A 24129-nucleotide genomic window follows, 5' to 3' on the forward strand; every position below is an offset into this window, starting at 1 on the left:
TGTGGGACTGTGTCTGAACTTTGTATTTTTTGGACTATTTGTGGCTAGTGGCTAGTCTATGAAATGTAGTTACCATTAGTTTATTGATTTTTATCAACCAACCATCTTGCTAAACCCTCTTATGTTGCAGACATCTTTGGAGAAAGACTTGTTTCACTCTTTCCAGCCCTTAACCTTCCATTTCGTTCAGCTGAGAATGCCATACAAGCAACACTTTCAGATGCTTGTGCCACATTTGCCAAGACAGTAGTTTGTGGGACACATTCTCAGTCAGATAAAGGGAAGATCTGCCCGCAGGGTTTCTGTGCCTAGTTGGAGCTGATTCCTGTCGTGCTGCCTTTCTTCGCTGCTTGCTTAGTTGCCAGGATCCTGTAGTAGAGAGCTCAGGTTCTCTAGAGCAGCCTCATTGCCCCTCCTGCCCACCTTTAAACAATTATATTACTTTAATTTCATTCTCTATATAAGATGATGTTGAAGGCTTTTTTAAGATTCTGATATAAGCTTGTGAACAGGTCTAATAAATATTTATTATGTGGTCCATTCCTTTTCTTTGCCTGGCCCACTGTAGTCCTGGCTTCTTTTTTCCAGGTGTGCCTTCATCTGTGTAACCTTTCTTCCCAATGTCGCCCTGTCTCTTTAGTCTGGGAAAGTGCTCCCACTTTCTGCCCTGGTTTGCTTCCAGCTCGAGGAGTGTGCCTCTGCTCTCCTAAGCACTTGCTGCTTTTGTTCAGCCACTGTACGATTTCTAGCACTTTTATAGTTAGATTTATCGTCAGTCTTTGATGCATAAAATAGTTATTTGCAGTTTCATTTTCCAGGTTATCACTGAGATCATGCACAGAGGAAGCCTTCTACAGCAGTGAGGTCGTGTGTCTCAAGCGATGATCCTCCCTTCTATGTCTTTGTTCTGGCTGGTGTTTCCTTGGACGTCTTTGCCCTTTCGTGTCCATTTCCTCAGAATCAATTCACTCTTTTCTGGCATCATCAGGCTCTTTTGGTTCTAGTATGTGACTCAGGAGGGCAGACAGGCACTCTTTCATTGGTTTTACTCTCCACACTGCTCTACTCTCGAAGCTCTGTTATATCAGCAAGGTCCTCCTCAGGGCTTAAATAATGATCAAAGGATAGCTTTCCATTGGTGTTTAGTATATTTTCTTAATATTTTACCTTCATGCCTTCTATGAAGCATCCTGTTTGTTACATTTTTTTTTTTCTGTTTGTTACATTTTTTCCTTCTTCCACGATCACTACTTTTTCATCCAGAGTTCTATGGTGTTCAAATAATGAGTAGTGCTTTACGTATTTCAACTTCAGTATGCATACCTGCTGGACCCTGCTTGTCTTTTTATTACCATTATCCTGAGAGATTTCTTGTGTCTAGAGACCTGGGATTCCAAATATTCTAAGCATAGCCAGATAGTGTTCTTTTTGCTTATAGTTTGGCAATTTCTTCTTCCCTTTCAAAGAGCTGTTCCCTGCATTCATGAAGTTCTTTAGTAGATACCATCTGCAAAGAAACAATTTTCGTGACCAATCAGGTATCATTTTCCCTGGTTTAAAGGCAGCGTTTCAGGGCACCTGGCTGGCTTAGTTGGTAGAACATGCAACTCTTGATCTCAGGGTCATAAGTTTGAGCCCCATGTTAGGGGTAGAGTTTACTTAATAAAGGCAACATTTCAGTCTCTCTTTGTCTAGAAGAAGATGCCTTTCTTCTAGTATGGAGGCCTTTAACTATTCAAAATGTGACTCTAGATCTGGCTGTGAAAACGAGACTGATCTTTGCTTTCTGCTTCCTGAGAGCCCTTTTACTTCACTGATGGTTGGTATCACTTTGAACATTATCTTGCACATTTGAAGAAGTGGGTGAGAGAAGGCTCCACAGCAACTCACAATAGGCAGCCCGGAACTAGTTCCTACTCTCCCAGTAAGGCCAAGGTTGGGCACTGGCAGAGTGGAGGAGGACTGGGTCTAGCCTGTTTGTCATCTGTACCAGCCTGTCAGATAAGGGGCAGTACTGGCATGCCTCTGCCCTTGTACCATTTTTAAATCTCTTACTCCTTAGTCATGTCTTTAAACATATTAAACATGCTATTTTATTAATCTTATAATCACAGTATCTGAAGATTTTGTAGGTCTTATTTGGATATCTGTTGATTTTATTTCCTTGTGATTTTGTTATTTTAGACTATAGCCTTGGTTGGTTGGTTTTTGTTTTTTAAGATTCTGTTTAGGGGCACCTGGGTAGCTCAGTGGTTGAGCATCTGCCTTTGGCTCAGGTCATGATCCTGGGGTCCTGGGATCAAGTTCCGCATCGGGCTCCCCACAAGAAGCCTGCTTCTCTCTCTGCCTCTCTCTGTGTGTCTCTCATGAATAAATAAAATCTTTTTTAAGAAAAAGACTTTATTTATTTGACAGCACAAGCAAGGGGAGTTGTAGGCAGAAGGAGAGGGGGAAGCAGTCACCCTGCTGAACAGGGAGTCCAATGTGGGGCTCTATTCCAAGATCCTGGGTTCGAGACCTAAGCCGAAGGCAGATGCTTAACCAACTGAGCCACCCAGGCACCCCAGTTGGTTGGTTTTTTAAGAACATGATTTACTAGAGTAATTTGGGGGCTGAGTTGAAAGTGCCTTCCTCCAAGAAAGGCAAGTGTTTGTCTCTACCACATGCCTGGAGTCACTTCAGACCCTTAACTTGAAAATCAGATCTTAGGACTTAGTGGTTTTAGAGCCATGCATCTAGTATGAATTTGGACCACAAACACACATGGGCACATGAGGACCTACTTGTGAGTACAAATTAATAGAGATGGGTTTTTTGTTTGTTTTTGGTTTTTTTTTGGTTTGTTTTTTTTTTTTTTCAATTATTTATTCATGAGAGACACAGAGAGAAAGAGAGAGAGAGGCAGAGACACAGGCAGAGGGAGAAGCAGGCTCCATGCAGGGAGCCCTATGTGGGACTTGATCCCGGGACTCTGATCATGCCCTGGGCTGAAGGCGGCGCTAAACTGCTGAACCACGAGGGCTGCCCCAAGAGATGTTTTTCTACCTTCATCTAGTATCAAGGTCAAAGCAAGCCAGTTCCTCATTGTTCTTTATTGTGGCAAAGATTTTTTTCTATGTCGAGTTTATACAGATAGTATAGCTCATTCTTTCTAGCTGTCTGCTGAAGTCTATTTTTGTGGTATAATTAAAAAGTATATACTTGACACCTGGATGGCTCAGTCAGTTAAGTGTCCAACTCATTATTTCAGCTCAAGCCATGATGTCATGAGTCATAAGAGTGAGCCAGTCATCGGCCTCCACGCTCAGCAGGGAGTCTGCTTGAGATTCTCTCCCCCTCTCCCTCTGCCACTCCTGACCCCACTCTCTCCCTCTCTCTAAAATAAATACATCTTTAAAAAAAAAAAAGGATATACTTGGTCTTTGTCCCAAGTTCCTGGAATAGAGGTCCTTGAGGTTTCGTAAGTGATAAGCATGTCTTTTGTTGTTCATAATGAACCCCTTTCAAGCATATTGAATTCATGCTAATGGATGACTTGATGGTGACCTAGACATCTTCAGAATGAGGGCTGGTCACCAAAAGAAACAACCATGTACAGAGGGTTGGTGATGTTAGCCCCAGCTCCTGACCTGAGGAAGGAAGAGGGGCTGATGATCGAATTTAGTTAATCAGTCATGCCTGCATGTTAAAACTTTGATTAAAACTCTGAAACGAGGAGATTAAGGGAGCTTCTGGGCTGGCAAACACATCCACATGCAGGGATGGTGGTCACCCTGGCTCCACAGGGACAGAGGCTCCTCTTGGGGCCTTTCTTGACCTCAGCCTGTGTACATCTTCATCTGGCTATTCATTTATATCCTTTGTGCTAAACTATAGACATGTATATAAGTTCCTGGGTTCTCTAAGCATTACAGGAAATTACCAAACCTGAAATAGAGGTTGTAGGAACCATAAAATTTGTAATCACCCAGGCAGAAGTACAGATGGCCTGGGACCCCATTTGTGGCTGTTGTCTGAAATGGGAGCAGTTTTGCAGGACTGTGTGAAGTTAGTATCAGAACTGAACCAAATTGTGCCCCCCATATGGGTCAGAGGACTGGAGAACTGGTTGTTTGGAAAACCAATCATTTAACTCTATACTTTGGGATGTACTTGGGTTTTTGTCTCCCAAAACTCATCCTGTATGAGCATCAAAGTGGAAACTGTCAGCAGGTTTCAGTGTCAGCTGTGATAGCTGGTGGCCTTAACTCTGGATTTCCTCCCTGAATTCCCATTTCCCTTGTTCTCTGAGGATTTCCCTGATATTCTCTTGCTAATTCAACGTGTATTTTTAAAAGATGCCTTTTTGTGTTGTTGTGTTTACTTTACCCAGCATTTTTGGTAATTGTTCGGTAGAATGGTTGTATTTAGTCTACCTTATTTTTGTCTTGTGTTATTAGGTCTATTGTATTTATGGCTGTAAGCCAAATTAAAATACTTTTGCAAGATGTAAAAAAAAAAAATCAATAAAAATACCTTATTTTGACATGTTCCCGAGTAACTTCATATAGTAGGGTGCAGAGTTGGGTGATAGGAAATAGAATCGAGCACTAAGCTGCACCTGCCAGGGACATATAACATGTCAGAATTCGTAGGGTGCAGCGGAAGTAACACTTACCAGCAACCTGTCAGGACCTACTGTGTGTGTGTTGCCCTGGAAGTTTATCTTACAGTCCCATTCACAGATAATGCCAAAGAAGTTAAATATTTTGTCCAGGACTAGTCGCAGAGCTGGAATTCAAACCTGGTCTGCTGGACTCCAAAGTATACATAACTTATTACAGTGTTTTCATCATTTCTCCATCTTGAAACTTCCATGGCACAAACATTTCTATTTTATTAATTACCTTTTTAGGAGTTAATGATAAAAACCTTTTATTGTTTTCCTTTCTAGGAGGAAAAAAGCAAACCAGGTATGAATTTAAAAGATCTCCAGAATGAAGAAGAGATTGATGATGATCCCTTGATAATTCTAAAAGCAATCTTACTACAGGTAAAGAAAGAGTTTATATTTATGTATGTTTGTTTCAGACATGCATGAAAAGTGTGAAAGTTCATTGATAGAACTGGGACTATTCATAGTCTTTTTTCTTTGGGACATTTTCTGTGTCTGTTTTTACATTTTGTTTATTGGAGACCTGGTTATAAAAATTCATATTTGTAATAGGAAATTTTGAGAAAAAATTAGGAAATATATAAAAAGTATAAAAGGATAAAAATATAAGTAAACCAAGTACCCAGTCACTGTTAACACTTTGGTGTATATATAGTCTTTGCATTCTGTCTTTTGTTTATGTGCATATATTGGGATTGAGATACGGGGTTTTGGTATTACTATCCTTTTAAATAGAATTGGGATTTACCATACGTATTGTTCTGGCATTTGCTATTTCCCCATGTTTTCCTTCTACTGTCTGCTGTTCCTGAAGTTATGTCCCCTTTTTCATTCCTTATATTCATGTACTGATAATGCCTCAAGTGTATGACTTTCAATGTTTGCTTAGTGCTGTGTTGTAAAGGTGGTAGGTCTCCTTTCATGTGTTTATCCATTCTTTTTTTTTTTTTAATTTTTATTTATTTATGATAGTCACACAGAGAGAGAGAGAGAGAGGCTGAGACATAGGCGGAAGGAGAAGCAGGCTCCATGCACCGGGAGCCCGACATGGGATTCGATCCCGGGTCTCCAGGATCGCGCCCTGGCCCAAAGGCAGGCGCTAAACCGCTGCGCCACCCAGGGATCCCTGTTTATCCATTCTTACAAAGAATTTTTCTTAACTCCTTCCGACGAACCTAGCCTGGTCTATGGCCACTGTATCTGTGTGCTGGGGCTGTTGTCACTAAGGACCAAAGACTGGGGGGCTTAAGCCACAGAAATTTATTTTCTCATAGTTGTGGAGGCTGGAAGTCGAAAATGAAGGTGCCAGCAGGTTTGTTCTCTCCTGAGGCCTCTCCTGGGCTGGCAGATGGCTACCTTCTCGCTTTGTGCTCATGTGGCCTTTCCTCTGTGCCTCTGCATCCATTGCATCTGCGTGTCTATATTTCTACTCCATGTAAGGACACCAGTCAAAATGGACTGGGACCCACCCTGATGACCTCATTTTTAATGTAATCAATTCTTTATTTTTTTATTTTTATTTTTTTGCAATCAATTCTTTAAAGGCCCAATCCAAATAGAGTCATAGTTGAAACCTTGAGGGTCAAAGAGTCAACATATAAATTTGGGGAGAGGGGGACAGACACATTTCAGCCCAAAACAGTCACTTCTTACTCCCTTTTAGAACTTGTTTACATTTAGAATCATTCAGAAGAGATATTGATAATCCTTTTTTTGCACTTAAATGTTTATTGTAAAAATCCCACAAAATATCAGGAATTTACCAAACCTCATAATACTCTTTGGGTATTGCCCTTTAAATGTTTAAACTTGAGGCGCTTAAGTGGCTCAGTAGTTGAATGTCCAACTTTTGATTTTGGCTCAGGTCATGAGACCAAGCCCTGCCTTAGGCGCACTCAGCAGGAGTCTGCTTGAGATTCTTTCTCTCCTTTTCCCTCTGCTCCTCCTGTTCATGCATGCACTCTCTAAAATAAATAAATAAATCATTAAAAATAAATAAATGTTTTAACTTTGGTACAGGAAAGCACAATTCAAGTTTAAATCTACCTTTTTTTTTTCTTTAAGATTTTATATTTATTTATTTATTTACTTAACACAAAGAAAGAAAGGGGAGGGGAGAACACAAGCAGTGGGGGCAGCAGGCAGGAGAGGGAGAAGCAGACTCCCCCTGAGCAGAGAGCCCGATGTGGGGCTCGATCCCGGGACCCTAGGATCATGATCTGTGCCGAAGGCAGATGCTCAACCCACTGAGCCACCCCTGCTCCCCTTAATCTACTTTTTTGAAATTTATCTTGAAACAATTATGGTTAATCCACTTACATGTATGCTGTCTTAGGCACATTTAATTAGATATAATTCTGTTGGTCCCTTGAACTCATAAATGTTATGGTTTCATCTCCTCTCATTTTCTTAAATGACTGTTGTTTTGTTTTGTTTTGTTTTGTTTTCACAAGGAGGAGAGTAATCTAATTCCTGTTGATCAGCTGGGCCAGAAACTCTTGAAAAAGATAGGAGTGTCTTGGAACAAGAAGTACAGAAAACAGTATGGACCACTGAGAAAGGTAATGCATGACATCTGTATGGGAGCTCCTGTCCAGGAAATTTTATTATGTGATTCCTTTGCAACGAAAATTAAGGTGAAAATAAAATCAGTATTTTTATTTAATGGTTAAAGTTAAGTTACTTATTAAGTGTTATTAAATAACTTATCGTAGAATCAAGAAGTAAGCCGGAAAAGGAGAAAGACTTGTAATATAAAGCAAAAAATGTCAAGATGTTCATACCCTAAAGCTCATCATTTTACTTACAGAAATGCCGTAGGGTGTTCCCACAATTTTCCCATGCTCTTTCTTTTACACATAATCCTGTTAAACTTGGTGTTTCGGAGGCTGTGAAATTAGATGCAAAACTGAACACAAGTCAATAACTTGACTGAAAAACACAGTAACACTTAGTAAATATTTTGGAGCTATTTCTTAGAGGAGCAAAGAGCTCACACACTTCATTAAGTGTTTAAGTGCATCTTTTAATTAGACCACACTTCAGAAATGAATGTTTGGCTTAATGATTCTGAGACCATAGGTTTTAAGGTTTCATTTAAAGTGATTGGGTCACTCTCTCTATATTGTACTCTTAAATGTGATATTAGCTATGCAGGTTTTTAAAATATATATATGCCTTTTATTATAAGTTTGAAGGAGTTAGCTTTTATTCATAGTTGATGGCTAGTTATCTTGAGTAGAGGTTGGGTTTTATCAAATGCTGACTGGTTTTTATCGTATACCTTTTATTATGTTAACGCAGTGAATTCCATTGACCTTTTCAATCTTGAGCAAATCTTAGACTTCTGAGACAAACTCTACTTGGTCAAGAAATTTTATGTATTGCTATATTCATTTGGCTCATATTTAGAATTTTTGTTTCTACATTTTTGAGAGGTATTAGTCTGGCTCTTTTTTGTGGTTGTCAGATTTTAGCATCAGGGTTATATAGGACTCATAGGAGAAGTTGGGAAACACTCCCGTTTTTTATATCCTTGGGGAGAATTTAAGATTTTTTTTTTCTTAAATGTTTGGTGAAGCTGTTGAGACTTGAAAATTTTTTTTATTTTTAATTCCAGTGTAGTTCACATGCAGTGTTATATTAGTTTCAGTTGTAAAATGTAGAGACTCAGCAGTTCTGTGTATTACTCAGTGCTAAGTGTCCTCTTAATCCCCTTCACCTACCTTCCCCATCTCCCACCCACCGCCCCCCTGGTAACCATCAGTTTGTTCTCTCTTGTTAAGAGTATGTTACTTGGTCTGTCTCTTTTTTTCCCTTGTTCATTTGTTTCTTTTTTAAATTCCACATATGAGTGAAATCACATGGTATTTGTGTTTCTCTGACTGGCTTATCCTAGCATAATACACTCCATCTCCATCCATGTTGTTGCAAATGGCAAGAGATCGTTTTTGTTTTGTTTTGTTTTGTTTTGTTTTTTATGGCTGAGTAATATCCATTATATATAAATACCATATCTTCTTTATCTATTCATCTATCGAGGGACACTTGGGCTGCTTCCATGGTTGGGCTGTTATAAATAATGCTGCAATAAACACAGGGTTGCATGTATCCCTTCAAATTAGTGTTTTTGTATTCTTTGGGTAAATTCGATAGTGTGATTACTGGATCATAGGGCAGTTCAATTTTTAACTTTTTGAGGACCCTCCGTACTGTTTTCCACAGTGGTTGAACTGCACCAACAGTACGAGGTTTCCTTTTTCTCCGTATCTTTGCCAACACTTGTTTCTTATGTTTTTATTTTAGCCATTCTAACAGATGTGAGGTGATATTTTTTGAGGTTTTGATTTGCATTTCCCTGGTGCTGAGTGATGTTGAGCATCTTTTCATGAATCTCTTGGCCATCTGGGTGTCTTTTGGGGGGAAAATGTCTGTTCATGTCTTCTGTCCATTTTATAATTGGATTATTTTATTTTAGTGTTGCATTGTAGAGTTCTTTATATATTTTGGATACTAACCTTTTATTGGGTATATCATTTGCAAATATCTTCTCCCATTCAGTAGGTTGTCTTTTAGTTTTGTTGTTTCCTTCACTGGCCAGAAGTTTTTTATTTTTAGGTTCCCTTCCCTCAGGAGACATATATAGAAGGATGTTGCTACAACTAGTGTCAGAGAAATTTCTGCCTGTGGTCTCTCTTCTAGGGTTTTTAAGATTTCAGGTCTCACATTTAGGTCTTTAATCCATTTTGAATTTATTTTTGTGGTATGGTGTAAGAAAGTGGCCCAGTTTACCTCCTTTTCATGTAGCTGTCCAGTTTTCTCAGTACCATTTATTGAAGAGACCCTCTTTATCCCATTGCATGTTCTTGCCTCCTTTGTCAAAGATTAGTTGATCGTGTAATTGTGGGTTTATTTCTGGGCTTTCTGTTCTATTGAGACCTGAAATTTTTTTGGAGTAAGGTTTTTTAATTATAGTTTAAATTTCTTTGATTGTAGTATTATTTAGATTTTCTCTTCTTGGGTTATTTTGGAAAATTGTGGGTTTTTTTAAGGAATTTGTTATTTTCTCTGTGATGTCAAATTTATTGGCATATAGTTATTCACAATACTCCATATTCTCTGGTGTCTATAGTACATGAAGTTATTTCCTATTTCATTCTTAGTAATTCGTATTTTCTCACTTTTTTTTTCATCAGTCTTTCTTGGTATTTATCAGTTTATTAAGCTTTTAAAAAACAAACTTTTGCCTCTGGTGATTTTCTGTATTGCTCATCTATTTTCTTTTTTTTTAGTTTTTTTTATTTATTTATTTATGATAGTCACACAGAGAGAGAGAGAGAGAGAGAGGCAGAGACACAGGCAGAGGGAGAAGCAGGCTCCATGCACCGGGAGCCCGACGTGGGATTTGATCCCGGGTCTCCAGGATCGCACCCTGGGCCAAAGGCAGGCGCCAAACTGCTACACCACCCAGGGATCCCTATTTTCTATTTCATTGATTTTTGCTCTTGTTTTTAATTATTTCCTTCCTTTTTCTTTCAGGAATTTAATTTGATCAACTTTTTTCTAGCTTCCTGAGTTGATGTTTTAATTGTTTTTCAACCTTTTTTTTTTTTTTTTTTTTTTAGACTTTACTTATTTATTCATGAGAGACACAGAGAGAGACAGAGACACAGGCAGAGGGAGAAGCAGGCCCTGTACAGGGAGCCTGATGTGGGTCTCAATCCCAAGTCTCCAGGATCATGCGCTGGGCTGAAGGTGGTGCCAAACCGCTGAGCCACCTGGGCTGCCCTTGAACATTTTTATTTTTATTTTTATTTTTATTTTTATTTTTTTAAAGATTTTATTTATTTATTCATAGAGACAGAGAGAGAGGCAGAGGCACAGGCAGAGGGAGAAGCAGGCATCATACAGAGAGCCTGACGTGGGACTCGATCCTGGGTCTCCAGGATCACGCTGAGCCACCTGGGCTGCCCTTGAACCTTTTTAATATGAGCTTTTAAAGCTATAAATTTCCTTCTAAGTACTAACTTAGCTGCAGCCCAATTTGGCATGTTTTCATTATCATTCCACTCAAAATATTTTGTAATTTCCTTTGTGATTTTTTTTGGAATTGTGTTGCTTAATTTCCAAATATTTTAGGATTTCTTTTTCTCTTTTTTCTTATGTCTGTAAGTCGATCTCTAGTTAATTTCATTGTACTCTGAGAACATACTGTCTGTGATTTTCTTTTGAATTTATTGAGACTTGTTTCACACTTCAGAATATGGTCTGTGTGGCTGTGTATTGTGTATTCACTGGAAAACTTATTTTCTGCAGTTGTTGGGTATATTGCTTTGTAAATGTCAACTATGTCCAGTTGGTTAATGGTGTTTGTATTTCTTCTCTGTCCTTAGTAATTTTTCTCTTTTTTTGGCTTTATCAATTACTAGGAGAGTGGTTTAAATCTCCAACTATTGTGGATTTGCCCCTCCCTTTACTTTGGACAATTTTGCTTCATGTGCAAAAAAGTTATATTATTAGAAGTTATATTATTAGATGCATACACATTTTTTATTTTTATGGCCTCCTGACATATACAGTGCCCTCCTTTATCTCTGCTAGTATTCCTTGCCTTAAAAATTTACCTTGTCTGCTATTAATGTAACCCTGCAAGCTTTTGTATACAATTGTGTCTCTTGCAAACAGTATAGAGTTGGTTCTTAATTATTTCAGAAAATTGTGATTTTTAAGTAAATTGTTCTTTTATTTAAAGTAAAATTTGGGGCATCCCCAGTGGCTCAGTGGTTTAGTGCCGCCTTCAGCCCAGGGCCTGATCCTGGAAACCCAGGATCGAGTCCCACGTTGGGCTCCCTGCGTGGAGCCTGCTTCTCCCTCTGCCTGTGTCTCTGCCTCTCTCTCTCTCTCTCTCTCTCTCTCTATCATGAATAAATGAATAAAATCTCAAAAAAAAAAAAATAAAGTAAAATTTGTTAGCATATAGTTGTTTGAAATATCACCATATTACCATTATAAAGTCCATAGGAACAGATGTTATGTTCCTTCTTTCATTTTTGATATTGATCATTTATGTGTTTTAGCTTTCTTTTTCATCAGTCTTGCTAGAGGTTTATCACATCTATTAAACTCTTCAAAAAAGCAGCTTTGTATTTGTTGATCCTTCTCTACTGTTCATCTGTTTTCTGTGAGATAATAGTTTGATAGTTTCTTTAGGTTAAGATGTGTAGCCCACTTTTTTTTTAAGATTTTATTTATTAATGAGAGACCGAGAGAGAAAGAGGCAGAGACATAGGCAGAGAAAGAAGCAGGCTCCATGCAGGGAGCCTGATGTGGGACTCAATCCCAGGACTCCAGGATCACGCTCTGGCTGAAGGCAGGCTCTCAACCTCTGAGCCACCCAGGTGTCCCAGTCCATTTTTTTTTTTTTAAGATTTTATTTATTTATTCATGAGAGACACAGACAGACAGACACAGGCAGAGGGAAAAGCAGGCTCCGTGCAGGGAGCCCGACGTGGAACTTGATCCCGGGTCTCCAGGATCACGCCCTGGGCCAAAGGCAGGCGCTTAACTGCTGAGCCACCCAGGGATTCCCTCCATTTGGTTTTAATTCAGTAATTAATATGGTTTATTTTGAATTTACTATTGAGGTATTTATTTTTTATTTGCCACCTGTTTTTTGCTCCTTCATTCTTCCTTGCCGTTTTGACTAACCAAGTGATTTTTAGTCTTTCATCTTAATCTCCTCTGTTGGCTAATATATTGCTATATTTCTTTAATATTTTTATTCCGGAAGTTATACTGTACATAAATCAATCTTACCACCTACAAGTTAATAGTATACCACTTCCTGAATAGTGTAAAATGCTCACAGTGGTAGAACTACATTTTCCTACTCTCATCCTATCTGCTGTTGCCTTATATTGTACCATTACATGTAAATTCCACTGTGTGTTATTTTTATTATTTTTTTTATTTTAAACACTTAAGCAACTTTTAAAGAAATTAATGAAAAAATAATGTTTTCTATTTATATATTCTGGTATTCATTGCTGCTTCTCACACATTCACTTGTGCATCTAGTTGCATTTCCCTGGAGCCTAACAGAGCTTCAAGTCTTTATAGAATGACCATCTTAGAGTCTTGGTGAAAATATTCTCAGTTCTTGCTAGTTTGATTGAGATCTTTATTTTGGGGACGCCTGGGTGGCTCAGCGGTTGAGTGTCTGCCTTTGGCTCAGGTCATGATCCCGGGATCCTGGATCGAGTCCTACGTCGGGCTCCCTGCATGGAACATGCTTCTCCCTCTGCCTGTGTCTCTGCCTGTTTCTCATGAATAAATAAATTTTAAAATCTTTAAAATAAATAAATAAAAGTTTTTATTGTTTTCCTTTCAGCACCTTAAGGGTGTGTCCTTCCATTATGTTTTGGCTTACATTATTTTGGCTCAGAAGTGTAGTTTCACTTGAACATAATGTGTCTTTTTCTCTGCCTGCTTTTAAGATTTTTTCTTTTTCTTTTTTTAAGTTTTACAATAATATGTCTCAGTATGTGTTTATTTGCTTTGTATTTGCTAAGTTTTATATATTTATAGCTTGAAGTCTCTCTTCAGTTTTGACTATCATATTTTCAGTTTGGTTGTCTGTCCCATTTTCTCTTTCTTCTCTTTCTAGGACTACAGTTACATATAAATTAGACCATTCAGGATTTCCTCACAGATTATAAGTAACTGGGTTTTGGTTTTTGTTTTGTTTTGTTTTGTTTTGTTTTCTGATTTTTCCCTCTCCTTCAACTTGGATAGTTTACATTCTACATTCTTTATCTTCAAGTTCATTGGTTCTTTCTTTGGATATAGCCAATCTTCCATTAAGTCCTGCTATAACTTCTTGTTTACTTGCTGTAGTTTTCAGCTATAGAATTTCCATTTAGCTCTAATTGAGAGTATCCATTTCTCTGCTGAAATTTCCTGTGTGAACCCACTGTGTTCATGAACCTTTCCTGTAAATTAATTTTTGAAGATTAATTGGCTTTATTAAGTTATATAAATTAAATATTTTTAATAGCTGTTCACTATCATTTAGATTATTTCTGGGTCTCTTATTAACTTTTATTTCCTTTATGAATTGACTATATCCTTTTTTTTTTTTTTTTTTGACTATATCCTTTTTTGATTATAAATCACACTGACCTGTTTGTGTGTCATTTAATTTTATATTGCCTACCAGACCTTGTGGATTATATCATTGTTCTTTAAGGAGTTTTGCATTATACTCTAACAGGATGTTGAATCTCCTTGATCCTGTGGAAGCTTCATTTTGGGCTTTGTAGAGTGGGTCTGTTGTAGTAGCAAATGGTGGCCTGTGGGCAGAATATGGCCTGCTGCCTGTTTTGTTTTTTGTTTTTTTTTTTTTTTTGACAGCCCTGAGCTCTAAGAACTGTCTTTACATTTTAAATGGTTATCTTTTTAAAAGTTATATAGGCACCTACATAATATCCTCAAGTTTGCCTCTTAAACTCACAAAGCCTAAAAGAGTTACTGTCTGGCCCTTTATAAACTTGCCAGTGATGGCCCTTCTAGGATTTCAGTAGGAAGCCTGAAATGTTTATCTATGCCTCTGTCTTGTCAGGACTTCAATACCAAGTTCTTTCTACCCAGAAATCTCTGCTTAAATCATGAATCTACCAGCTGTTGCTTTCCCTGGAGTTTCTTGGGTTTTGGGCTGTCCATGTACCCATCAGGAGTTAGCCAAGGATTTGAGGGTGATTTGGTGTAGATTCAGGGTTCCTTAATGTGACTCTTTCAATTTCTAGACTCGCTGGAATTTTCAAATTGTTTCCTCAGCTCAGTAAGACTACTGCCCTTTAGGGTGCCTGGGTGGTTCAGTTAAGCATCTACCGTCAGCTCAGGTCACGATCTCGGGGTCCTGGGATCAAGCCTCACATCGGGCTCCCTGCTCAGCGAGGAGTCTGTTTCTCCCTCTCCCTCCGCAGCTCCTTCTGCACCTGCTGCCTCTAGCTTTCTCTCAAATAAATAAATAAAATCTTAAAAAAAAAAAAAATTTAAAAAGACTGCTGCCCTTTGCTTGAACTCTTCCTCTTCTACCATGCACCACTATAAAGTGGGAAGCAGTGGTTTAATGTAAAACTCACCTAGTTCACTTCCCTCTTGAAGGGATTATATCCTCTCTGCCTTATGCCTGTTTTTGGTTATTCTCCAAACACTTGTTTTCATTATTTTGTCAGAGTTTGTCATTTTTTTATTAGAAAAGTTAGTACAATAAAAGTTCTCTGCTGTTACTGGGACCAGGCTATGGTAAATTTGAGACTGAAAATTAATACTCATTTCTCAAACAACAGAAAAAAGGGCTAGTAGAGAGTTCATTAAAGTTTTCAAATCATTATTTGTACCTAAACAAATTAGCTATGAAACTGTTTCACCACCTTTTACACACAGTATTGTCTTTGAGGCATATACCTGTTTCCTGATACAGGTATAGGTGATAAAATAATAACTTTGATTAGAGAGTTGGTACTTTCCAAGTGAAAAATAAGAAAGTCACCTTTCCATATTGATTGATGGGCTAAGCAGATGTTGCATATGCCTCCCAAGTGATTTTCCAAATAAACTAAGTTTGTGCTGAGAGAAAAGTTGTTGCAGGGCCACTTAGCAATCAGAGAGTGAGAGGAGCGTAGGGATGGAAAGGGAGGGTAGGCAGTGAGGAAGAATGCTTTTTTCTTCCCAATCCTTCAGCTAGAACTTAAGAAATCGTTTTTGGGATTAAGACATTAGCTTTCTGTGCTTTGATTTCCTGAGCTAACCTGCCAGCTTCCTGGACAGACAACATCGGTTTAGTTAATGTTACATGACATTGGAGGCTTATAATTATTACTTTATTCCAACAGAGTTTGTCTGAGTCACTAGTTTTAAAATTCTCTTATGTAGTGCTTCACTCTGTGACTGCTTTTGTTTTGTGCTCTGTATGTTTAGGTTGCTTAAACATCTTGGAAGTGTTTGTTCTAATCTGTTTTAGTAAAGTACTTTTTAAAAATGGTGTTAGTAGAGTATAATTAAAATATTCTTTAGACTGTGGCATGGCAGCTTTCTCCCTTGATCTGTTACACTGTTTAACAGAAAGCACTGTTTTCATTAAATGTTTTATCATGACTCAAATGGATTTTTTTTTCCCCCACTTAGCTTGCTAGGCCAAAAATAAAGGTAAAGTACAAATATCTAGTCACAGAGAGGAAGATGTAGTTTTTTTATTTTGTCCAATTAAAAAAAAAAAGTTATTAACCTCGTATTTGTTCTTTGTTTCTGTATAGTTCTTAGAGCTTCATTCCCAGATATTTCTACTCAGTCCAGATGAAAGTACAGTTAGTCTATTGAAGAACAGTTCTCTCCAGGCTGAGTCTCATTTCCCAAGGAGTGATCAACACATTTTCAAGACACTAACTTCAGAATCCCCAGGACTAAATGATGGAACCTCCTGTCCCCACTGGTTTGATATAAATGATTCCAAAGTCCAACCAATCAAGGAAAAGGATATTGAACGGCAGTTTCAGGGTAAAGAAAGTGCCTACATGTTGTTTTATCGGAAATCTCAGTTGCAGAGACCCCCTGAAGGTATGGAAAGAGAAATGTGCCTATTCATGATGTTAGAAGATAAATATTGAATGCTATTTGAATTTTTACCCTTTTAAAAGAAAGTTTACTCTTGGAACATTTTTAAGTATTTTCAGGCTAAGAGTAAGAAATACATTATGCCAAAAGAAATCCAACAACCTGTTGTTTTATAATTATATATTTATTTTTTCCCTCTCTGATGATACGAGGCCATAGTTGGTGTTTCAAAATTGGTTTTCTTGGATTGCATAATGGTTTCTTGTTGTGTGGACCAACTTGCCCTGTGCTTGACTTGGCTCTACCATTTGGGCATGTACTTGTTGCCTTTGAATTGTAAGTGGCCTTGGTCTTGTTTTTGTATGTTTTCTTTTATTGCCCTCCTTTTTCCTTTCCCTCAAGATAATTAGTGTGTTTTATGAGCAATTGAAATATCTTCTTTGTTAAATCTTCTAAGATGGCTTATACTAAACACTGAGACTCACAATGATTAATTTTTTAATGAAACCACTAACATGAATCAGTATGTAAGACTTTGGTCACTTCCCAAAGTCCACTCAAATAAAAAAATCCTCGGAGACATATCTGTAGTTATAAACAAGGGTGCTGTTCTTAGGGAATGAGAATAGTAATCATTTTTATAAAGGATAAGAAGAGGAATACCTGGGTGGCTCAGTTACTAAGCATCTGCCTTGGGCTCAAGTCATAATCCTGGGATCCTGGGATTGAGTCCTGCATCAGGCTCCCCATAGGGAGCCTGCTTCTCCCTCTGCCTGTGTCTCTGCCTCTCCCTCTCTGTCTCTCATAAATAAATAAAATCTTTAAAAAAATAAAACCATAAGAAGAAAGCAGTTACTAATTTGCATGTGAGTCAAAGGAAATTAACTTTCTGGTTTTAAGACAGTTACATAATTACTCGGTTTAACCAGGAATTCTAGGCTTTATTTTTCTGAGGGGGAAGAAACATATAGTCATACAAATATTCTGAAGCAGAATGCACAGTTATAGAAATATATATCAACAAAAAAAGAATATGTTCAGATGGAGTCTTGCCTTTTTGTCTGAATTGGGATTTTAGTATGTGTATGACTTGACTACTGAATGATAGTTTTCCGCTTAGTTTAGGATTGAATAAAAGTCGGCGGATAAAGAGATGGAACTTGGCAAAATGATTCTAAAATTCATCTAGAGAGGTAAACATTAATGAAAAGTAGAGAAAGACTCACCGAACGGGATTCACTCCCTCATTAAAAACCTATTTGTAGAATTCCAGCAGTTCAGACACTGCAGTGTTTGTGTGGAGAGGTGGACAGGTCACTGGAGGAGAGCCAGCCCAGAAATCTGTCCAAGTATTTTTAAGATTTTAATCCATTGTAAGGTGACTTTTCAGATAAATGGGAGGAGAGTGACTTATTCAAATAGAGCTGGGAAGTTGGTTAGCTGCCAATCACTTGAATTAGCAGTGTAACCAAGTGACTATAGTCATCACTTAAATGAAATTCTAGTTTCTTTAATATTTATGTTAAAAGAGAACCTTAAAATGTATAAAATATATTTTCTGATACTAAAGTAGAGGAGACTTCTTTAAGCTTAAATGCAAAGAAAGAAAAATTAAGGAAAAATGTTATAAACCTTAATATAAAAAGCAAATGACAAGTCTAATGGGAAACAGCAAAGTAGATGACAAATTTATTTCCCATCTACAGTGTGCTTTTACATACATTCCATTGTTCTTAGTAGAAAACTGGGAAAAGAACTTAAATAGGCAATGTACAAAAGAAGAAATAGGAACAACCAGCAAACTAGAAAAAAAAAAAAAAAATCAAGCGCACCTGTGTGGCTCAGTCAGTAAAGTATCTGCCTTCAACTCAAGTCATAATCCCGGGGGTCTTGGGATTGGGCCCTGTGTGGGGCTCCCTGCTGTCAGTGGGGGAGTCTGCTTGTCCTTCTTCCTCTGCCAGTTGCCCCGCTCATGCTCTTGTCTCAAAAAAAAAAAATAAAAAAAAAAAAAATAAAAACAAAAAATTCAACCTAATTCATAATAAAAAAAAATAGGAATTGAAACAGCAATGAGATGCCACTTTTTTCCTACCAAGTTAAACGTTTCTGTTAGTCTTGCTCTCAACAGTTGGCACCTCCTCTACAGTTGGTAGGTAAATAAAATCTTATAACCAGTTTGATTATATGTATTTAAAAACCCTAAACCAGTAATTCTACTTTTACAAATTTGTTTTGAAATAATCAGAGCTGTGTATAAATATTCATGTTCAAAGATGTTTGTTATTCTCATTATTTTATGACTAGAAATCACCTAAATACCTAACAGATACAGATTGGTTAGATTAATTATGCTGTTTATAGAATGGGCTACTATGTAATCATTTAAAACTTTCACAAATATGAAATGAAAATCATGTTATGGATTTATTAAATAGAATCCAAGTTGCTTTAAATAAGTGTGCACGTGTGTATGTGTGCATGCATGTGCATGTGTGTGGGTACATGTGCATATACACATTGTGTAGGTATAGAGGAAAGACCAGAAGTACATATAACAGATTTGAGCTTGGGAATGGGATTACAGATAATAGCTATAAAAATATCTTCCATATTGTAAAAACAATTTCCAGAATTTTTATAGTGGCAATTACTGTATTTGTTACCAGGAAGAAAATAGTGGGTGTTTTTTTTAAAAAGTATATTTAAAGAAAATTAAAGAGATGGAATCCTTCTAGCTTGGCATAAAGAACTGTTTATCTTTCATTTGTTCTAATGTTCTCATTTTTCAAATGGGAAAATTGAGATGCTACAGGAAGTTAGCATACACAGATAGTAAAGGCTTCCTAGCTCCCAGCGCGTCCTTGCCAGATTCCCAGCAGCCAGATTCCATTTAGTCAGCCCAACTTAATGAAATGTTTTGTTCACAGCTCGAGCTAATCCAAGATACGGGGTTCCGTGTCATTTGCTGAATGAAATGGACGCAGCCAACATTGAACTGCAAACAAAAAGGTAATTTTAACTTACTTCTAGAGTTGGAATGGTTTTTTCCAGAGAATGAGGATCTCATTTAGGTCTTAAGTATTCAGTCAGGAAAATTAAAAAGGAAAAAAGCCAATTAATCAATGCCAGTGTCTGTGTAGCTGCTGAATTTTTGTAGGGAGAGTATCTTACTTTGAAACCTGTGAGAGTGAATGAAACAGTGTCACATACTTGGCCATTGCTAAGTAGAGATGAAGCCTACAAAGCCTCTCAAAATCGGTGAACGTGTAGAGCGTTAAGTGAATTGCATCCTGGCCCGTCAGGTGATTCCCTAGGTGCAGGGAGAGCCTGCATGAAAGTCACACCTTAGTAGTTAGGTAGTTGTGTAGAACCAGAACGCAGTGACTGAAGGCTCGAGGTACGTATAAGGAAGGAAGGAAAGGGTTCTGCAAACTCCCGGCCTTACTGCCAGTCCCAGTAGAAACCTCTCTCAGGTAATCACAGGCATAGTTTGTGAGAACTCGATGATCTCACGTACTCCTTTGAGGTCTCACCGTGGACCCTGAAGAACTGTATCTTTATTTGCTCTCTGACAGGGTCAGTGGGATACTGGGTTAGGGTAGTGGATGTTCTCATGGCCTCCTTGTGGACCACCATGGCTGATTGATTATGTAGCCAGGATGTGTTCAACATTTGTATCATTGGCTTCAAAGTGGGGGAAGAAAGAACAGGTACACTGAATGGCAAACCAAGAAAGGGCATCAGGACACTAGAAATAGAAGAACTAGGGTAAAATATCTTAAACAGGAAAAATAACCTGCCTGAGTGGGTGCAGACCAGCAGTGGGTGTTCACGACGACGACAGCAGCAGCTGCCGACGGGGTTTTGCCAGCCAACAGTAAACTTTTTTATGTGGCCATCAGAAAAGCTAGTACTGTCTTCGATCGCATTAACAGAATTGGGTCTGGAGTATCGGGGCAGGGGCAGGGCCCTCGTCCAGCCCTCCACGGGCCGGACTGCCCACAGTGGAGTGTTGGCCACTGGCTGCAAGGTGGCCCAGTGGTGGATGCAGAGGAGAGCCGCCAGCTCTGGGCCACTGCTGAGGATGTTCCACCTCGTAGAGTTGACTGGAGGACCACAAGATTCACTTTAAATATTTACAGAGTGTCCATGGGGTCTAGTGGAAGTGAGGATGAAAAAGAAGTTTGTAAATCTGGCAGTTAACACAATTACAGGAAGAGGTTTCCCCCTTATTTGTAACTGTAATCTCAGGGTTGTAAGATTAATCAGAGTAGCCCTACACGGTGTGGATTAAAATTCATTTTCCTTGGAATTTGTGCTGGCAGAGCTGAGATTTTGCTGTTCATTGAAAAACTAAAATGAGTAAATTTTGGAGCATGGAAGAGAAGGACATTAATAATAATGTAGTTACTTAGGATAGAGAACTAATTTATATTGTAAATCAAGCATTTTTGGTTTGGGATGAAACTGTTATAAAAACATAGCATTTACATATTTTTTATGACTCTTTAAAGGGCAGAATGTGATTCTATAGACAATAATTTTGACTTGCATCTCCACCTGGGCCCTCATTATCATTTCCTCAATGGCGCTCTACACCCAGTCGTCTCTCAAGCAGAAAGCACATGGGATTTAACCTTTGATAAAAGAAAAACTTTAGGAGATCTTCGACAATCAATATTTCAGGTAATTTAGCCTTGCTTCCTCTTAATTTAGATGTTAAGGTCCATCTCAAGCTGGAGTCTCCCTTTCAGAAATCCTATTTAGGATACAACTATTTATTTTCAAAGCACTTAAAATCCTGCATCTGCCTCTCGTCCTAAGAGTTGACCCAGATGTTCTCTTCTTACTTACACATCTTTTAGAGAGGCTTTTCTGCACAGGTGAGACCCACACTGTCCTGCCAGCAGGCTTTCAGGGGAGAATCAAGCCTGGCATATCTTATTTTGGAGAGTATAAAAAGAGTATAAGACTGTCTCTTTTTTGGAGAATAAAGAATAAAAGAAAATTATTTTTTGACTAATTTTTTAAATTATTTTTTTCTAAGAGAAAGGAGTAAAAAGATAAAGATAAGCATGTTGCTGTGGCACCTAGGCGGCTCAGTAAGTGTCTGCCTTTGGCTCAGGTCATGATCTCAGGGTCCTGGGATTGAGCCCCAGTCAGGCTCCCTACTCAGCGTGTGTACACGAGTTTGTACACGTGTGTACTGCATGTGTACATGGGTGCTCACTCGCAAATAAAATCATTTATTAAAAAAAAAAAGATAAGCATGTTGCCTAAATCCAAGAGCTAAATGAACAAAAGCAACTAATATTTCTCCCTTTCCTAAGTATAGAATAGCATGTATTACTAAGATATTTCAGGGAAGGAAAATACTTTCTGTTGTGCAGCAAAAACAAGCATTATTATAAATCCTTGCCTCAGAGTAATTGATCCGAGTGTGTTTTAATGGCAGCAGTGGTACTGTTCTTTTACTTCTAGTGCCTTCATATAAAATTTGTCCTTTGAAAAAAAAAAAAAAAAATTTGTCCTTTGGTTCTTTAATCTCAGGGCAACCTCAAGGCAAGCTAATTTTAAAGGTGAAAAACTTGTGATTTAGAGAGATCTAGTGGCTTACCCGCAGTCAGACTTCTGGTTGTGGTAGGACTAGGCCTCAGCCCTGTCTCCTTACGCTTTCCTTCCTTTTGATCACACTTCTTCCCCTGTCACTACTTCTTCCTCTTCAAGGAAAAGGAAAAATAGAAGATGCAGGCTTTGGAGCCCTGGGTGGCTCAGTTAAGCATCCAACTCTTGATTTCAGCTCAGGTCATGATCTCAGGATCATGAGATCAAGCCCTGAGTCAGACTCCAAGCTCAACGGGGAGTCTGGTTGAGATTCTCTTTCTCCCTTTGCACGTACCCCTAGTGCATGCATGCTTGCTCATGCTCGCTCATACTCTTTCTCTCTTTTTCTCTATCTCTCTCTCTCTCAAATAAATAAATCTTAGAAAATGTAAGCTTTTGTTTTTTCAGAAATAATTTTCTGGAAAATTCATATCAAGCCCCAAAATTAATAGCTTTATTTTTCTCTTGTACAAAGAAAAGCAAGCTAGTTTCTTTTTTGACTTGAATATTTCAGTGTTTATATTAGTATCAGGATTTCTAAAATTTCCTAATGTTTCTGAATTTTTGCACTTTTAAAGTTCATTGCTGAGCGGGTCCCACAGTGTTGGGATAGGTGGGCTTGGGGAACTGACCCTGTCTAGAGAACCTTTCAAATGGAAGAGACCCATTCATCTTTGTAAGTTTTAGATTTGCTACAGTCTGCTTTCTGGGGTTTGAAGTGCATATCTCTATTATCTTAGAAGTGAGCCGCTAGTGGGAGGCTATAAGATTGGTGTTGCTAACAAACCACTTATAAATAGGCAATTTCTTATTAAGAGAACTATCTTGTGCTGTTATGGAGAGAGGTGTATAGGACTGACTTTATGGGGGATGTTATTCTGGTGTGATAACCAGTCCCCAGAGTCTTGGATCTAGAAATTTAAAAAACAAATCCATGGTCACATACAAACTGGTAATGCCACTTTTTGAATTTATGGCATGAAACATTCCTTTCAAGTTCATGAGAATTTTGATGTGTGCTAGAGTCAATGCTGCTTTTCCCTGAAAGGTGCTAATTAAACAAATAATTTTTGCTCTTTTGGACAAAGATTTCTGGGCTGCCACGTGGATCAGTTCACCTTCCGATAAAAGTGTGATCTTTCCATAAATTAAGTACAATTGTTCTGGTGGTCATCATGTTTGTTGTGTATGCCAGCATTCTCCAGTCACTAACGGATGACATTAACCATTTTAGGATTTGGCTAATTTAGCAACAAGTGAAGTCTTCTTGCCACAGTTTGGTGTTGGGTGGGATGGGCGTACTCATTTGCCAGCTCCCTGTATCATCTAAACATATGGAAAATAGTACAGTGTTGTTCTTTCACCTGGAAATGTGACATTCATGTTACTTCTAATTGTTCTCTTTTCTTCCATTAATAATCTGTAGCTGTTAGAATTTTGGGAAGGAGATATGGTTCTTAGTGTGGCAAAACTTGTACCAGCAGGACTTCACGTTTACCAGATGCTTGATGGTAAGATAAATATTAAAACACTGCAACTCATTTCCTATATTTATATTTTATGGGGCTCATCAGTGATTTTCTGCTCTTAGCCAGTCTTTTCCCCTAACTACTACCTTTTTAACTAGGCTATCATCACATGGTCTATTTTCAAACAATTTATCTGATTTCTGTAATATGTAGACTTTGCTAACAAATATTTTATATTTTTTGAAATTAAGGCTACCTCTCCACAAAAACAATTTTTTTAAAGGCTGTAGGGGTGCTTGAGTGGCACAGTCCATTAAGCATCCTACTCTTAGTTTCAGCTCAGGTCATAATCTCAGGATTGTGAAATCAAGCCCCATGTCAGGCTTTGAGCTCAGGGAGGAATCTGCTTAAGACTCTCTTTCTCTCTCCCTCTCCTGCTCACACTTTCTCTCTCTCTCTCTCTCTCAAGTAAATAAATCTTTTTTGAAAATAATAAAAGTAAGGATCCCTGGGTAGCACAGCAGTTTAGCACCTGCCTTTGGCCCAGTGTGTGATCCTGGAGTCCCGGGATCGAGTCCCGCATCGGGCTCCCTGTGTGGAGCCTGCTTCTCCCTCTGCCTGTGTCTCTGCCTCTCTCTCTCTCTCTTTCTCTCTCTCTCTGTGTCTCTCATGAATAAATAAATAAAAATCTTTAAAAATAATAATAATAAAAGCCTGTGGAATTTTATTTATTTATTTGTTTGTTTGTTTGTTTAACCCAACTCTCAGCTTCAGGTTTTGTAGCAAAAT

At 38.2% G+C, this 24129-nt stretch overlaps 1 protein-coding gene across 6 annotated transcripts in view; it reads left to right on the forward strand.

The window, feature by feature from the left end:
- The window catches only part of USP40 (ubiquitin specific peptidase 40), a 77274-nt gene that overhangs the window by 17440 nt on the left and 35705 nt on the right, over positions 1–24129 (forward strand). For all 6 annotated transcript variants that reach the window (XR_011994116.1, XR_011994117.1, XM_072719132.1 and 3 more), the window contains 6 exons: positions 4934–5032; positions 7108–7215; positions 15970–16270; positions 19195–19276; positions 20782–20953; positions 23298–23382. Coding sequence is in view for 4 of the 6 variants with exons in the window: in XM_072719132.1 (XP_072575233.1) it covers positions 4934–5032; positions 7108–7215; positions 15970–16270; positions 19195–19276; positions 20782–20953; positions 23298–23382 (847 nt within the window). In the remaining 2 variants the exon portion in view is untranslated. The remainder of the gene's footprint in view (positions 1–4933; positions 5033–7107; positions 7216–15969; positions 16271–19194; positions 19277–20781; positions 20954–23297; positions 23383–24129) is intronic.

The sequence above is a fragment of the Vulpes vulpes genome, chromosome 9 (genome assembly GCF_048418805.1).
Source record: "Vulpes vulpes isolate BD-2025 chromosome 9, VulVul3, whole genome shotgun sequence".
In the NCBI taxonomy this organism is placed as follows: domain Eukaryota; kingdom Metazoa; phylum Chordata; class Mammalia; order Carnivora; family Canidae; genus Vulpes; species Vulpes vulpes.